The 17,969-nt window shown below is 33.5% G+C and overlaps 2 protein-coding genes across 4 annotated transcripts; one reads left to right on the top strand and one right to left on the bottom strand.

Annotated features, from left to right (window-relative positions):
* Positions 1–1,324: 1,324 nt before the first annotated feature.
* On the top strand, positions 1,325–6,526 carry LOC105126901 (switch-associated protein 70-like). Of its 2 annotated transcripts, none has more exons than XM_011027926.1 (10): positions 1,325–1,515; positions 1,651–1,758; positions 1,921–1,982; positions 2,065–2,148; positions 2,259–2,290; positions 2,403–2,484; positions 3,583–3,811; positions 4,756–4,983; positions 5,212–5,504; positions 5,789–6,526. In XM_011027926.1, exons 1-10 carry the CDS (start codon positions 1,492–1,494, stop codon positions 6,150–6,152), a joined length of 1,506 nt encoding a protein of 501 aa, XP_011026228.1. In that variant the 5' UTR covers positions 1,325–1,491; the 3' UTR covers positions 6,153–6,526. The 2 variants fall into 2 exon arrangements, with proteins under 2 accessions (XP_011026228.1, XP_011026227.1); XM_011027925.1 differs by having other exon boundaries at positions 1,648–1,758.
* Positions 6,527–7,088: 562 nt separating this feature from the next.
* LOC105126900 (transcription factor JUNGBRUNNEN 1) lies at positions 7,089–10,941 on the bottom strand. Of its 2 annotated transcripts, none has more exons than XM_011027924.1 (3): positions 10,398–10,941; positions 9,234–9,523; positions 7,089–8,080 (listed from the first exon to the last, which is right to left on the bottom strand). In XM_011027924.1, the coding sequence occupies exons 1-3, from the start codon at positions 10,597–10,599 to the stop codon at positions 7,670–7,672; spliced, it is 903 nt and encodes a 300-aa protein (XP_011026226.1). In that variant the 5' UTR covers positions 10,600–10,941; the 3' UTR covers positions 7,089–7,669. The 2 variants fall into 2 exon arrangements, with proteins under 2 accessions (XP_011026226.1, XP_011026224.1); XM_011027922.1 differs by having other exon boundaries at positions 9,234–9,526; positions 10,398–10,936.
* Between the last annotated feature and the right edge of the window lie 7,028 nt (positions 10,942–17,969).

The following is a 17,969-nucleotide window of genomic DNA, read 5'->3' as shown; positions in this document are numbered from 1 at the left end:
CATATAAAAAAATTAAAAAACAATTTACGTGAATATAAATTATACATTTGATAAATAATGAAGTTTAAAAAATTATTTTTTAAATTTTTTATCATGTTAAAAAAATATTATGTTGACATGTTATTATTTTAAATTGAAGTATTTAAGTTAAAATGATTTTTTTATCCCATATTGAAAATACATAATTTTTTTTTTATAAATATAAAATATATATATTAAAGTACTTCAAATCTCATATTTAAAAAAAAATTATTTTAGTATTTATATAACAAACTTTAAAAAAAATTAATAATCTACTATATATATATAAAAGTCTCTAACTATAAGAAAAAACACATTTTTTTTTTAAATTTCAGTAAAGTTTGCTGAATTGTTTGAGTCATGGATGAATCAAATTTTACTAAATTTTTATTTATTTTGATTTTTTATTTTATCCCAACCAATCCAATTACTAAATCAATCATTCGGGTCAGCCTAGGATTAATAAGCAAAAAAAATGAAGAGACGTGTAGTTTATTTGATAATTTAGAAATCAAGAGAATATTATTTTGCAAGCTATCACATTTTACCCTTTTAAATTATAATTTGCAAATCTTTACCTGGATGTGCTATATTAAATAATTTACTGTCTTAATTAACTATATATATATATAAAAAAAACTTCAATCTTTTCCTTTGTATCAGTGGACAAACAGATCCAAGCATTTCGATTGCAGATTGAATAAATTATGAAAAAGACATGTAACTAACCCAATACGATTTTTCAATTAAAACAAGATATGTGAATTTAATTATTTTTTACAATTTTTCTTGTATAAATCTAGGAAGAATATTTATTTTTTAAAATATTTTTTAGAAAAATATATTAAAATAATTTTTTTATTGTTGAAAAATATTTTTGAAATTAGCTATGAAAACAAAAAATAATTTAAAACAAAAAAATAAATTTTTTAAAAACAAATGAACTTTTAAAACATTGATTAAACTGGGCAACCAAAAATCCTATAATCCTTCTAAATAATTTTTTGTTTCACTATTCTCATACAGACTCCAGATAACAATATATAAACCGTAAATTTAATTTGATTTTTAATGATTTTACAGCATCGTGGAGTGAATTCAGATTTTGTTTTTGTCAAATAACACCTATTCTTCTCGTTAAAAAAACAATTACTATTTAAATTTTGAGGTTAAATATTTTTGAAATAAATTAAATTAATAAAAAAACTGAATTAATTCACATTAATTTTCCCACTAAACTATTCCCTTTTCTTCTCTTTTCTCTTGCTTCTCCTCTTAAAAGAAAAAAGAAAATAAAAAAAACGAGCAAAGGCGTCACCTGCAAGTCCACGAGACAAGCCGAACCTAACAGCCCTCTTCGTGATTTTTAATATTATTTTCATGTTCGTGTTTGTCTTCTGTTCTAAAAATATCACAAAAACCCATTTATCCTAAGCGACCGAACCTTAATTGCTGATCTGTAATACCATCATGACCTCCAATGGAGCTTCCGCGGTCAGTCCTCCCCACCTTTTCTCTCTCATTTTAATCTAAATGAATTGAATCAATAACAAAGTGTTTTGATCAATTATTACAGTGATGACACGTAATTAAGCTAATTGTAATTATGATTAATTGTAACAACAGCAGAGAGCAGCAGTGGACACGGAAAATAGTTTGGAGAAGATCAAGCGGCAATTAGCGTCCGGTTCTGGTAGAAACCTGCTGCAAGGCCCGCTCCTTAAGCGATCTGAAACTGTACGCCAATTACCCTTTCAATCTCTTTATTTACAGATTTTTTTTGTACCCGGAAATTACAGGTTTCTTGATAGTCTATGACTAAATCTTATGGTTGTTTTGACATTGTTGGGTCTTTAAGAGTGAGTTGTAAGTTATTGATTCTTGATTTTGCATTGTTAGCTGAGGAAATGGAACGAGCGATGGGTGATCTTAGACCCGACGACTGGGAAAATGGAATATAAGTGAGCAAATTTTGCTGCTTTTTTCGTTTTTTTAGGGATTATATTTTAGTCTTCAACTTATGCTGTTTTTCGTGCCTTTTAGGACTAGGAGAAACGAGCCAGCTGTGAAAGGAACGATTATCTTTGACGCAAATAGCACGATCACAGCCTCTCCTGTGAACTTCCAGTAATATTAGTGTTTTTTAATGATGTTTTTCTTGCACATTTTCAGAAATTAGTGTCGTTATTAATTATTTTGAATGATTATTAACACTCTTTTTTCCTTGCATGATTTAGTGGACTCCCAAAGTATGATGGCTGCTGTTTTTGTATCCTTAGTTAGCTAATCTATTTGAGATTGTTATTCTTTTGTTCAGTTGAAAGCATTGCGATGTAGGTGAATTGGATTTTGCTGAAGTTGCACGCTTAACTTTAATTTAGATATCGGTACTCCCCAGAAAAACGATTACTTCCTTTGTGCAGAGACTCCTGGTGCAGCTAGAGCTTGGGTAGCAACTTTACAGTAAGTTTTGCCTTTGCTTTATGGAATTTTCGATGAGCTGAAGGATATATTTCTGTTGCTTTTCTATGATTATAAATGTGGTTTTTTTTTATATGTAGATTTGTTGATTATTCATGTAAAGTTTGAAATAATTTTTGTTCTGAAAATCAAGCAAGCAATAGCGTTCTGCTGGTCTATGTCTTAGGTTATGTGAACATTTTACGAGTCTTTTTGTGCTTCCACTTGTGAGGGTTTCTTTTACCCCTTTTCCATGGACATGATCTATATTATAAAATAAATTTTCACGAGCCTTATGTTGGTTTGAGATTTTGGGATTAAATATACACTGCTTAAAGCATTAGTTTTTGTCCCCTACCAGTATACACTATGTTTGAATAACCGTAACATCTTGGAGATGATCCATTCATTGGACTTTTTAGAGCTTCCAAGAAAAGAAAAATGTAACAATTGAGCTTGTTCAAGAGAAAGTGGAGGTGACTTTTGTCAGAATATGAATAAAAAGTGCAAAGGTGAAGGAGGCAAAAGATGGCAAAAATATGGTGTGCCTTGAATCAGTGAGGGAAAGATAGTATTTTAGAATCTTATGGCTCATATGGTCTGGATAGGGTAGGAATAAGGATAACTCTTGTAGCCTTCTCCTGCTGGCATTGATCATCTTGTAGGTGATTTGTTTTGATCCTGCAACATTAGAGCAACTTTCAAATTTTGTGTCCCCTTTAAAATATTTCATATAGGCTGTATGTTGAAGTCATTCCCTGTCATGACTTTGACTGTTCGGAAACTGCCCTAAAAGTTGAACAATTGGCTTAAAACGTTTCTCTCCAACACTGGTAGAATCTAAGAGGCAAGTACTTCTAACGCATGAGAATCTAACAGCGCTCCGTTTTTCTTCATCTTAGGTTCCTTTCTCTATCTGTAATATTTTCTTTTAGTTGGCCTATGTTTTTGTGATGATGTTCAGTAACTAATTTACTTTGGCTGATCTTACCAGGTTCATATGAGTTCCATTTTTTCCCCTTTATTCCGATTGATTTTGAAATTTATATTACTCATGGCTTTTACCTATTCTTGATTATTTTTTGGCCTTTCAATGACCAGTGCTACTCAGTTGGTTCTAAAGGCTCACAAAGAGGCAGTAGATTCCTTAAGTGGAAGTGGTTCTGCAAAATTAGGAACAGTTGCAGCTGTGGTTGCCGCTGCCAATTCAATAGCACAGGAATGCTCTAAAGAAATTGAAGCAGCAATGGAGATTTCTTTGAGAAATGCTTTAGGAATGATGAATAATAGGACTACTGATGGTCCAATGGATGATTTGACAATCATGAAGGTATATAATTCCCAAAATTGCTCGTTCTTTTTTGTTTCTTTGCTTGTTTATGTGTTACATTTTCTGCCCAGATTTAGGCTCCGTTTGTTCATGTGATGCAGCATGGTGTGTTCTGTGTTTTGCCCCAACAATAGATTTGAAAGTGCACCAAAGTTTTGTATGAGTCCTATTGAAAATTCTCTCTGGAAATCTTGGTTAAGAAAAAGTTCAATTTGCAGCTTTTTTTAAACATACCTTTTCAAAACACAACCACAAAAGCTACCACAATGCCAAACACACACTTAATGGAACATCCTTGGTATGCATTATGCATTCTCAAAATTGGTTGCCTTCTGTTATTTTTTGGAACTTAAGAGTATACCACCCCATTCAATGTTTGCCACTTGATGCTTAGAACGTGTGTGTCAAACTGCATTCCCTTTAACCTCTTTTTACTGTAAATACTGAGTTATGCACTTTGAGTCTGCGCTAATGCATGAAGAAGAGGGTCCTTCTCAGTGCAAAGGATGTATGCATAAGCTCGCCTTTGAGAATTAGGCTCTCATTTTTTTCTCCCTTTAACCATGTGCAGACTGATTTTGCACTTGCTAAACAGCTTGCAGTTTCTGTATTTGCTTGCTCCTGCAGATAAGAAGTCATTTTCAAAGGATTTAACATATTTACCCCAGCATTATTGAATGTTGTACAAATTTCATGTTAGGAATGACAAATAGTAAATTTTCTATAAGTCAAAGTGTCTGGCTTTGCATGTCTCTTGGAACCCAACTATCCCTTCATTTTGAAAACCAACTAACCACCCTCGCAATATATGCATACTACATGCTGTGCAACACCTGCCTAGCCTAGCTTGGCACGTTCCCAACTGGTTGCTTCCTGATGCCAACTTAAGTTTATTTGGCTATTCATTCTATGGACTTGGTTTTCTAAGCAAGAATATCTTACAGGAGACACTGAGAGTCAAGGATGAGGAATTACAGAATCTGGCTCGAGATCTTCGTGCTCGTGATTCAACAATAAGAGACATAGCGGATAAACTATCTGAGACAGCGGAAGCTGCTGAGACTGCAGCATCTGCTGCTCATATTATGGATGAACAAAGAAGAATTGCTTGTTCTGAAATTGAGCGGTTATCAAAAGCTTCAGAAAAGCAGTTGGAGTCATCCATGTTGAAGGTACCAGTAATCTCTCCTTTCTTGATGGTTCATTGTGTAGTCCAATGGCTATATGTAAACTATACACGATGTGATAGCAAAAGCAAATCCCATTTCAGAAGATATATATTTTTCTTCTGACGTGCAGTTTGACTAATATCATTGCCAATTGGGATTTATGCCTACGTAAAATTTTGGATGCCAGTTTCATCTTTGGTTATGTGGGTTTTTATTGATGGTCATGTGTAGTTAAAAGATTTTGAAGAGAAGGTTGTGGCTCTGAGCAAGGAAAGAGATCAACTGATCAAGCAGAGAGACTCTGCCATTCAGGAGGCAAATTTGTGGCGTTCTGAGATTGCAAAAGCTAGAGAGCGTGCTGTGATATTAGAAGGAGCTGTTGTGAGAGCAGAGGAGAAGGCAAGAGTTGCAGAAGCAGATGTTGAAGCTAGAATAAAGGAGGCTGTGGAGAAGGAGGCAGCTGCCGTGAAGGAGAAGGAGGAGCTTCTAGCATATGCAAATGTGCTACAGGCACAACTTCAAAGGTTTGACATCTGATCCTAAAGCCAATATGAAGATTGCTGCATCGTTTTCCATTTTCTGACATTTTGAACTCGTCTTATGTTAGCCTTCTTTAGGAGACTCGTAAACCTTTATTTTTCACTCTTGTAACCTGTCATCTCACTGCTTCTGCTAATCTATCTTGATCATTTCTTTTCTGCATTAAACATGAATTGTGCATACATCAGCATTTTTGGAGAAATTTGAAAAATATTATTTCTTGAAATTTGCTAAGACTGACAAAACTGATATACTATTCACTCAACAGGCAGCACCTAGATACAGAGCAAGTTTTCGAGGAGAAGACGGAGACCCCAAATGTTGTTGGTAGAACTCTTCCCTTGACTAAGCACGTGGACATGTCAGATGAGAATGTGGATAAAGCCTGTCTTAGTGTTTCTAGAGCTGTCCCAGCCTCTGGGGAGAGTGTTGTGCACATGGCAGTGGATCAAAGCAGCCCCCGGCCAGTTGAAGATGCTGAATGGAGTGATATTCAGGCAACCGAGTCAACAATAGCTGATGTGAGAGAAGTTGCCCTTGAGACAGAAGGAAGCAGCCTGGACATTTCTGTTGTTAGCCCACCTGTAAATAATCATCAGGAGCAAGGAGCCAATACCTATCATCAGCCTTGATATTCAATGTTGCACATACCACAGGGGATAGAATCTTTAAAGGTAGGGGACAGCATGCTATATGAAGTCAATTGACAGTAAAATCTTGACATTAATCGAGGTATTTCTTTCATTAGCTGGCTCATTCGATGCCATTGTTGCTATATGACCTTGTATCTTCAATGAAGGATACAGCCAGATCTTTCCTGGAATGTAATTGAGAGCTTCAAATCGTCCATCTATTTTATGTGTGTACAGAGAGCATAGATCTGAGATCTGAACCGCCTAGCCCCAAATCATATATCTACGAGTGACTTCGTAACTTTGTTAAAGAATACAGCCGGCCTTTTCTTGAATGTTATCGAGGGCTTTAATCCCCCTTTGATGTTTCTGTATCGAGCTTGTTAAATTAATTTATAATTGCTGGCCGCTTTTGTTGCTTGATTAGGTTCTTGTTGCATTTAAATGTCTTGTTACCCAAATTTCCCCTCGTCATAGAAATCATTGAAAGAAGCACATCCAGTTGCATGCACCAGGCGCAGTTTCGCAGCTAGTAAGAAATACGTGGATTTAGTTCAACTATCCACTGACTGCCTCGATACTTGGCTCAGCAATTCTATATTTCTACATCTTCAGGATATGGTGTCGAAGTCAGTGAATGGAACTCACTCTTCTTTATTGTTTTCAATTTTGGATCATTGAAGTTATCAGTTTCAGATCAACTTAGCTTGTAGTCCGATAGCTCCCTCTGTTGGGGCAAAGGGCAAAGCTTGAGCCTCCCAAATCACCATCCTCATCATCTCCACTTCCGTCTGCTATTATTCTTCCACACCAGCTAGATTAGCCTCGGTGTTGCTTGCGGATACACTAACTAATTCCCGTGGCCCTTGACTGCGCACCCAGGAGTGCAAGAGAGTTCACAAAACAACTCTACCTGCCCATGTTAGAAGTTTGCTGTTTTTTTTTTTTTTTCCTGTTTTAAAGAGTGATGTGCATTTATTATCGTTACTCTATTTCAAGTGGGTGTTCAATGGAGGATGGCTTTGTTTACGCAGGAAAATGGAGAGAAGGCCTTAATCGGATTTGAAACACATCATAGCATTTAGTTTTTGATGAAGATAGTCATCAAAAGCTTACAAATAGATATCCAACCAAAAATAAAATAAATAAGTAAAAGAAAATCTGCTCATGTCCTGATTCCTCGTTGCATAGATAAGACATAAGTAGTTCAGGTACGGTACACCCAACAAAAATGGGCACGGATACCTTGAACATATATATGTATAATGTCAAAAGCCACGTCCGCTGGCCGGGAAGGGAAGGTAAACATAAAGAAAGGAAATGTCAAAAGGTTAATACCAATCCATATATAATGCTTAATTATTAGATTTCTAAATTCCTAATCATAGGACACAATAATATAGAACTACCAACAAGGTGGGGTAGAAAGGGAATAAATGTGTGGTGTGTGTGTGTCTATATATATATATATATATATAACAGCTTGGCTACCTTTATCAATCTACCTGTCTATCACCCTATCTACAATAGTCGTAAACTTGAGCTGCATCAATGGCGCCTAGCTCGACCACTGTTCTTAGTTCATCCCAGTTTCCATTATCAAAGAAATCATCTCCAACGTCTGGATTCCAGAAGTTCTGGAAAGCTGCTGTAAATGGAGCGTCAGTAATCGAATCATATTGACCACCCGTAAAAAAGTGATTCCTTTCATGGTTAACTTGGTCTATGATGACAGGCTTCCTTCCATTTCGTTGAACGACCGAGTCTCCAAAACTCACGTTCTGCTCGGCACTAGTTTCAGATTCAAAGCTGCATGTTTTCGAATTTGAATCATTAATGGGGTGCTGTTTTGCTGCTGCTGCCGCTGCCGGTACGTACTTTTTGTAGGACGGGACTCGTTTGAGAATTCGACAGAGCGTCCAAACCTCCTGCATGGCCAGGAAAAATTAAAGGACTTGTCAGATGGCCTTTGGTGAAGGTAGACTGAAGAAATTTAAGAGTTTTGAATTTTATTTCTCTGGCAATGGAAATAAACCACACATTTCGAACTTTTGAAGAGATCGATGGTCCCTATGTATCGACTTCAACTATTTTTCCGTAGACTTCCGAAAAAGAAGACTCTGATATTTTAAAAAACGAAAAAAGTTTGTAGTCGATGCCCCAGGTAGCTATCACCCAATTAATTAATTAATTCCTTATAATTAATTTCAATAATGGGTACGCGGGAGACCCACATGTCCCCCATTAAACTTACTATTCAACTTTCTTTCTTTTTTCGCAATCAAGCTTACAATTCAACTGATATTATGCTCTTTCTTCCTCGAAATGTCTCGTGTTAAAGCTTGTTTTTATAACCAAAAAAAAAAAAACCCTTAAGAGTTTTTTAACAATTGGTGCCATGTTTTCTAATGTATAAAGAATAACTAAAGTACTTAAACTAATAAAAGCAACAACAAACAAATAAAAAGATGGCATATATTTCATAAAACTTCACAATTTCAACTCCTTGGTTCATGGTATGTTCATCGTGATGAGAGAGTCGACTTTGTGATAGCTATAACCAGATATATTCATGCCAAGAAAGAAATTTCTAATCATATAATCACATCTAGAAGTTAATAGTAATTGTCGATGCTCTACATGCATGATTGAGTGGTAACATTAATTAATAGTGATGGTGTTTCAAAAAACATGGTTCATTTCTATATATACGTAACCTAAGGTCCATAACATCTCGTTTTTAGGCGGGGAAAAACACATTGTAATTCAGAAATATTAGGCTGTAAGCAAATTTACTAATGTCGAAGTGGTCAGTATGCTTGCCGTATATAAATCATGGATGCTTAACGTTGTATATTATCCCTTCCTCTTAGTTACTCGTTCCTCAAACTTGCTAGTCGTCGGTTTTATCCATACCATGATGCATGTATGCACTGATCAATATGCATTATACGTTAGATAACTAGGTTATTGGTGATGACTCCATTAATTTTGAGGGGGAATTCTCGTCGACATAAAAATGGCGAGAATAACCATGGAAAGTGATATCGATGAGGAATAACGTGGAATGAAGAGACTTACAGCTTCTTGTGCAATGTTCTTAGGGTTTGTGGTCTTCCCGTTTGGTGGAAGGCGAAACTCGTGCATCATCCAATCAGTTTTAGTGCCCTTTCCAGCACTTCCCCGGTAGTAGACCAAGGATTTCTTGAGGCCAATGCACTCATGTGGTTCTTTGACTGAATATATGGGCTTGTCGATGCCAGTGGCCTTCCAAAATCCAGATCCTGTGACTCTGTTAGGCCTTATGCTGTTCCTATACTTTCTCCCTCGTATGCAGAAGAAGTACCACTCCCTGTCCCCCGCATTGCTAACTTCTTCATGTAAAAAAAGTAGAAAACAGAAGGTTAGAGGCAAAGCCAACGACATTACCAGGATGTAATTAATGAACTCAAATACGATATGATGATCTGCTAATTGAAATCATACTGTTACACCGAGAACTGCATGCATATGCCTCTTTATGGAGGAAATCTTATTTTCAGCAAGCTTAGATACTCTAATTTTTTTTAATTACATTTTTACATATGGAATGATAAATAATTGTTTTGTTTATTTATTTATTTTTGCAATTACAGCCGGATCGATGTATTGCTTATTTAAAGTAAATGAATCATATCCAGCCACATATCGAATGTATTAGACTCATAAATGTATTGCTGACGGAGGCAACTTTTCTGAAACACAATGGATTAGTTTTCGATAAATTACTGTATAGTGTCTCCAAAGTTCTTATGATCCCTAATTAAGATCTCATGCTATATCGTAAACCAAAAAAAAAGATCTCTCTATCTCTCTCTCTAGTTCCTGTCGGTCAGACCCGGTGAGATCAGGTTGAAGTTCTGCAGCTGGACACCTGAACTATACATGTCAGGTATGTGCTGATCTTAATTAGCATAAAGGAGTTGAATATATCTATCGTAAGTACTTTTTTGAATGTTGTACCAGAAGAGTGTGTGTGTGTGTGTGTAGAAGAACAGAAAAGAGGCCATGAGATTTAAGATTGGTTTTGAATGGCAGAAAGAAGCTCTAGTTCTGTGCACCAAACACGGAGGCGATTGATCACAAGCGAGAAACGAAAGATTTCTGTGGTTTCACTAGCTAATTAGGTAAGAATAAACTCTAAAAAGGTGATGAATGAACATCACTAGGTGAATATATACACTTGAAAAGAGCAAGACGTCTTACTTGGAAGATCCCATGGATCGTACTTGTAGATATCGATCTGTTTGATGAGTTCAAACCTAAGTGGTTTCTTTTCCACCTTCCGCCGCAGATAGAACCCAACAAGCTCTTCATCAGTGGGGTGAAATCGGAAACCTGGAAGCATCAATTCCTCATCCTCGTTATGATCAATATCAGAACTACTCATCTTTGACAAGGCCTCCATATCTCTATCGCTTTCTCTTTTCTTCTCTCTTACACCATGTATAATCACGCGAGACTGCTCTCCAAGTTGAGGGTTATAATTATATACACACACACAAACAACACACAGTGCCTTCGATGAATGCTTGCGTACTGGATGCTTGTTCTGGTCAAGGCATGACTTTGATTATAAGGAGGTACTTGAGGGCAAATGATCTGTCCTGGAAGAAGTCTACTAAAATCTCGGGGTCCGAAGGTTAACAAGGGACCCATTACTTAATTGAAAGTTTTAAATTCTGCGTCACAAGAACCGATTTAAAAGTCTAGCTCGGAGAGCATACCCCTTGAGTAATGAAAATGGAACTTCCTCGTTTACACCTTGTTTTTTGGGACAATTTCAACCCCGCCATCAATTTCATTCAGAAAGCATTCATAATTTCTTCTTATATATATATATATATATATTTAAAGGCCACCCTGTAAGCACAGGTTATGCCTTCTTGACCATTTTATTTTTCTTTTTCCCTGAAGTCTAGTAATGCATCACGGGTGAGTTTTTAGCCCCCTATGTAGACCAAGTTATATATATAAAATATGTTAGTGAGGTTGTCCGTTTAGGACGTGGAATGTCAAAAAATTTATAAAAATATTTTGGTATACTTCTAAACAAAAATAATATATACCCTACAACATTAATCAATTAACAAACACATTAAAAGGTTAATTGAACTTGAAGAAATAGATAAGGTAATTACATCATTGTTGTTCAGTGCGCTCAAACCTTCGTTCAGCACCAAAAAAAGCAGGAAAAAGAAGCCACCCACCCACCCTAATAGGAAGGAAACATGAACGATCACACAGGTGGATTCCCAGTAGAACATATTGTTGACTTCCAACAACAGGCAAAGATCTTTAGAGATTTGACTTCTCACCTATTCAATTTTTGTTGGCCTTGGATCATCTGGGTTTACGGGGACAAAATCAATCCTATCACTTCACGTCATTGCACCAACCGATAATATATATATAAATATATATATATATATATATATGTGTGTGTGTGTGTGTGTGTGTGTGTGTGTAGAAAAAGTCTGCCTTTCGGATTAGGAACTCACTGCGCAAACTAGCAACTAATCAATCAATGTTGTAGTTCATGAGGATCGAGTGATTCTTGATCCATAATGAAATTCTTATTCCGTTAATCAAAATATCCAGGGCATTAATTGCTTAAACTTTGAGAGCAGTGTAAGAAAGGATTTTGAGACTAGGGATTTAAAAATAAATAAAATTGAAATTGTATAGAAGCAGTGAAAGGGTAATACTAAATTTAAGGAAAACACAGATTTTTCTGTGTTGAAAATTACTGATAAAGTAATAGCTCAGTAAAATCAATCAAAAACCATTAATGCATGAAAATTAAAAACCTTAATCTACCGTTAATCACGGGTGTCCTGTATGTTGGCATGGAGCTATTCCTACTTAACCATTTCCAAGATCGTGAGTTGTAGTGGTTAGATGAGGTATAAAATCTGATTTAAAGATTAATTTATGAATCATGAGGTCGCCTTAAATTCATTATTTTTATTTAAAATAATATTATTTTAATACTTGATCAATGATCAATCCTCAAAATCATTCAAATTCAATTCAATTTATATAAAAAAATAATTTAAATTAAATTTTAACTTAAATTATGCTTGTAATAATAAATTTAGTGGATGAGTTACTATAGCTAGGCGGGAAAATAAATTTTCCCTTCTTGCAAAGTAATTTTTTTTGTGATTTTATTATTTAATATTAAATTTATTATAATAAAATTATATAATTTATTTTAATTTATTTTTTATGGAGTTATTATAGTTTCATGACCTAAGTTAAGATTTTTATTTGTTAATCCAATTGACTTAAATTTTTTGGTCATTTTTTATAATTAATTTTTTTAATTTTATCATTTAATATTATATTGATTATTAATTAAGTTTCATAGTTTATTTTAATTTATTTTTTATGAAGTTATCCTAGTTTCATGGTCTAGATCACAAGTTTAACGAATTAACACGAGTTGACTTGGATTTTTTTGTGTTATTTTTTCATTTATTTTTTTTTAATTTTATTTTTTAATATTTGATTGATTGAAAATTGAATTTCATAATTTATTTTGATTTACTTTCTTTTAAGTTATCTCGGTCTCATAATATATGTTTGCCAAATCAACTTAGATCAACTCTATTATTTATTATGTTTTATAATTAATTTTTTAAAATTTAATCATTCATTATTATGTTGTTTGAGAATTAAATTTTAAAATATTTTTTTAATTTATTTTTTATAAGGTTATTATAGTTTTATGATATGAGTGACACATTTTATATATTAATCTAATTTAACCTGATTTGATTCAATATGTTTTTATTTTAAATTTTTTTAATATCCAATTAAAAAATATTTTTTAAAAAATAAATAAAAATATTATTTTAATATATTTTTAAATAAAAAGTAATTTAAAAAAATAAAAACCACATATTTGTTTGAAATCTACATAAGGAGCTGTAGAAAGTGCTTATGTAAGCATGACTTGTCCATAACAACTGCATCCTAGGAATTCTCTCTTCGAACGTATCCATCCTTTAGTACTGTTGGGACCCTAAGTTCTCGTTCTCGAAGACAGCTGAAGGAGTTATGATTGCCATGGGACCATGATTCTCGGCAACTGGGTTAGAATTTTCCGTGTGAGACCCACTACAGAGGGTCCTCATGTAACAAAATCAACCATTAATTAATTTTAAGAATAATTTTCAAAATATTTTCTTTTTACCATTCCTATCTTCTAGCTTATTAGCCCGTAAATGTTTACTAGTGGAGTAGATTTCATTTTTTTATTGTGTTTTAAGATTGGGTTTTATATATAAAAACATCAATTACATATTTTAATATTTTTATTTTTTAATGATTGTGATATACTAATGTTAAAAATTAAAAAAATGAATTTTTTAATAAAAAATATTTTTAAAAGACACATGTATACATTAATGTCAAATATATACTTCATTTTTTTAATAAAGTTTTTATCGCCTTCTGTCAAATTTTCTGACTTTGCTTATGATTTTAGATTCATGCATTCAATTTATCTAAAAACATAATCTATTATAATCTTATTTGACTATATATAAATTTATTTTGAATAAATTGGTTTTGATTATATTTATAATTTTAAAGGAATTGACATTGTTCCACCGTTATAAAAATATAAAATCTTTCATCACTTAAATCTCGTAGGACAATTTGTTGTTACAGGAATTCATGTAGCAATGAGCTCTGATAATAATAATATTTCGAAAATATTTCATAAAATTAAAAGATTAGAAGATAACACTCAATATATATATAATCTTTCATCTTTCATGACAATATTACAAATTATTTTCAAATATCAAAATTACCAATATGATAGAAAGGACCGAGATCCTCCGAAAAACAGTAGAGCTAGCAGTAATCTGTTTACAAACGACAGTGATTACAGACGTCATATATCATTAGCAACCTTTTCTTTTTCTTGCCTTGGAAATTTATCATCAAACAGTTCCGGTGGGATACGTATGTATACACCGTTGGATTGAAATTAAAAATTGCTTCAAAAAGGACCAAAATACTCGACAAGACCTCGTCTTTCTTTCCAAGATCGATAGGCTTGGGGAGAGAGATGGGAAGGGCATACGACAGATTGCTGACTTTCAGGCCTTAAACAATGATTTATCGTAGATAATAATCCAATCAACGAATAATGGCAGCTTACATGGTGTTGAGGCACAGTTGCACGGGGACCAATTCGGCTTTCAAAGCTATGAATCAATCAAAAGCTTTGAAATCTACAGTATATATACCAGACGAATTGTCAGCTTGGAAGCAAGCATCCGCACCTTATTAAAAACATTCAATTGTTTCTTAATATACATAGAAATATATGAATCTACATCACAGTTCTTGTCCCATAGCAGATACTTCGCTTGCGCGCGCACGTATATGTATAATTCAGTTTCATCGTTTATCATAGCTCCAATGTTCTGAATGCATGATCTCTGCAATATTGGAATTTAGCTCCAATTTTTATTTCTATATATATATTTTTGGTAATAAAACAAAAAGGAAAACTAATTTCTATATATTCAAAACTAGAAAATCTTGTGCCGGCACGGCAGTCAATAGTTTAATTTTCGTTCTTCGAAGATGCACAGAAATGATCAGGAGATCCTGCTGGTTAGGCAAGCAATCTCGTTTTTTTCCTCCTTAATTCTTTGTGTGCGTGGCACAATTTTTTACGCAATCAAACACTCATGTTTCAAAGTATCATAGGTGCATGCAACTAGCCAAGACATCATAATTTTGTCCAGGGAAATTAAGCAAATTAATCCTCACAGTTTTACATGTTTTCTCCGTTTATTGCAATTAATTGAAACAAGAAATGTTCAAGTATATTAATTTTGAAAAATCAAAATACTTACAAAACATACTTTGATTATAATATAATATCATATTCTGTCAATGATTAATCATGTACGTGTGGATCCAGAATTAGAAACGCATGAGGAAGGGCGAGGATGCCAGGCCTGAAATTACGATGAAATTGAGGTTGAGGGCTAGTTGCCATATGGGTGGTCATAATTTAGCATCATTTGTACATATACAAAGCAGATTTTTTTTTTCCAGAGAGACATCCAGTAAGTTAGGACGTATGGACTTTTTTGTTTTCGGTGTTCTTGGGGTCAAGCCTCATATGCTAGCTGAGCTTTCTGCTGTTCGTTTTGGTTTATAATTGCTTTGGTCTTTGGGTTACAGCAGGAAGGTGATGGTTGAGACCAGTTCTCAGGAGACTTCGGGCAAATCATGGATGTTTCCAATGTTTTGTAGAAATTTAGGGAAAAGATGGAAGAACAGTTTTTTTTTTTTTTTTTTTTACCGAATGCTTTTAAGGAAAAGAAGTGCACAACCAGTGCCAAGATTTGTGCAAGGAGTTACAGATTTTGATAGATCAATCATCCCCTGAACATTCTCCTGCATAATTATTTTTAATTAGTTATATTAAATAATATTTATATAATCTTAATAAATTAAGGTTAGAATAATATTTTCAATTTAATCTATATATATTTTATTTGTATTTAGATTGAGATTAAATATATATATATATAAATTATTCAAAATTCTTTTTTTTTTTTGTGTTTGATCTTAATTATTTTAATAAACTAAACATGAGGAGTTAGTGATTGATTCAGTGAATGTAATCTTGTGATGATCTTCTGCAACCCCTTTAATCCTTCTGATAATCTTCAAGTTTCCATTCATATCATTACTTAGGAGTTAGTGATTGATTCAGTGAGTGATCTTCTGCAATCTCTTTATCCTGCTGATAGTCTTCAAGACTCACGTTTCCATATATATCATTTACATGTTCATCATCCTTACTTTGCCATCATCGAGCCGGACATTAGAATACTTCTTAGATAAGATTGGAAGTGCACTCTCTCATATTCTATGTGAAGGGAACCAGTACTGTGATGATTTTTTGGCTGAGTTAGGAGCTCAGAATCAGGAAAGCGATCGGTTGTGGCATTAATATACTCCTCTAGGCATGAAAGCTATCCTGCAGGTTGATTATATGGGTTTTCTAATATGGTATTAATTTCATAACAGTGCTAGAAGATGAGCTAGACAGCGTGGATTTGATTTTTGACAGTGACAGCACAACTCCATTAAAAAACATACACATGTACATGTAAAATAGGGTCATAATCAGTAAATTAATATAAGGTTTAGAGTATTTTTCACATTGCGCAGTGAAACAAGAACGAAGATTCATCAGCTTTGGCGTTCGATAGAACTTGTCCTAAAAAGCACCTCCTAATTGATTCTAGCTGAGTTTGTTGACCTGTTATTAATATGGCTAGAATTTCAAGTAAGCAAATCAGCCAATGACCTCTGAAAAAGGAGTGAGTCAACTATGACGATCGACCGAGAGTCGAGACTAGATAATTTAGATGCTAAACTTGATAAATAAATAAAAATTATGAGAACCAGACCGAGTCACTCAGTTATGACCATTATCGTTATTTTATAAGAAACAGAACCTAATATATTAACCAAACAAACTGAGTATGTGTATTTTTAATTTTACTAAATTGAGTACAATTGTTCAAAATCGAGATTTTATGACAATTAAATGAGTATATTTTACATTATTCATTATTGTTGAATTTATATCTTTGTTAATATTCACATCATCATCACCGGTTCAAAATTGATTAAAAAAATTAAAAAAATAAATGTTTAATTAATTAACAGACTGGGTCTTTTAATAAATTAATAAAAATACAAGGCACAGGTAATGTGTTTAAAACAATGTGGCACAGAATGGAATTTTTTAAAAAAAAAAATAAAAGTGGATGTGGTCCTAAGAGTTTTTTTTTAAAAAAATAAAAGTGGATGTGGTCCTAAGTAATTGAAGAATAGGAGAGAGCTGTGAGAGTGAGAACGAGATCGGGAGTTGTAGCGACGACTAGTACATGCCACCAAACTTGAATTCAAGTCAGCCAAACGAGGAAAAAATATTTTTATTTATGCACAATGTGAGACATTAAACAAAAAATTCAGTCAAAGTCCATGATTTGAATTTTAATTTAGGAAGGAACAAATCAATGAGTCCAGTCTTTGAGAACCTTCTCCTCCATGGCTCCATCACACCGAACCTCGGTGCCTATCGATACATATTTTTTAACCCTACATGCTCAGTTGTTCTAAATCTTTATATATCTAAAATAGAATTATATAGAAAAACACCTCAAATAGATTCTTAGGTTGCCGCTTGCTTGGTTATTGTGAATGAAATATCTATAATAGAAATAGAGAAATTATTATAAGAATTGAAAGATCAAAACGACTTCTAATTGTAATCATTTGTTTGAAATACTAACAAGAAATCAGAATGAAATTTAACGTTTATAATACCCTATTTCTCTAAATAAAATGAACAATTAAGGATTAAAAGATTATTTCATCAATGATCTATCGTAATAGTAAAAATAATTGCGACGGTGATGATGGGTTTGAAGGAGAAGTAAATGAAAATAATAATATTTGAACATCAAAGTCACCCTCAAAGAAATGTGATGGTGGAAGAAAACGATGGAGGTGGAAGAGTGATGGTGCAGCAATAGCAGCAGCATCACTCAATGGTGGCGGCAAAGATAACAGGTGAGATGACTAGGATGGTATGAATAATTAATATATATAATGAAAGAAAATATATCATTTCAAAAAATCCACCCATATTTTTTGTTTTTATTCGTACCTTTCTCTATAAAATAATAATATTATATTTAACTTTCATTCATATCCCCA

Source organism: Populus euphratica, unplaced genomic scaffold (genome assembly GCF_000495115.2).
Source record: "Populus euphratica unplaced genomic scaffold, PopEup_1.0 scaffold30.1, whole genome shotgun sequence".
In the NCBI taxonomy this organism is placed as follows: Eukaryota; Viridiplantae; Streptophyta; class Magnoliopsida; order Malpighiales; family Salicaceae; genus Populus; species Populus euphratica.
This window is presented reverse-complemented; position numbering and strand designations above follow the sequence as displayed.

Bases quoted from the DNA above. Each gene is read 5' to 3' on its own strand.
- LOC105126901 (XM_011027925.1), top strand. From the start codon at position 1,492: ATGACCTCCAATGGAGCTTCCGCG. The intron at 1,516-1,647 runs GTCAGTCCTCCC...TTGTAACAACAG, and splicing joins CCTCCAATGGAGCTTCCGCG to CAGAGAGCAGCAGTGGACAC. The intron at 2,149-2,258 runs GTAATATTAGTG...TGCATGATTTAG, and splicing joins GCCTCTCCTGTGAACTTCCA to TGGACTCCCAAAGTATGATG.
- LOC105126900 (XM_011027922.1), bottom strand. From the start codon at position 10,599: ATGGAGGCCTTGTCAAAGATGAGTAGTTCTGATATTGATCATAACGAG. The intron at 9,527-10,397 runs GTAAGACGTCTT...TTTTACATGAAG, and splicing joins CGATCCATGGGATCTTCCAA to AAGTTAGCAATGCGGGGGAC. The intron at 8,081-9,233 runs GTAAGTCTCTTC...CTGGCCATGCAG, and splicing joins AGAACATTGCACAAGAAGCT to GAGGTTTGGACGCTCTGTCG.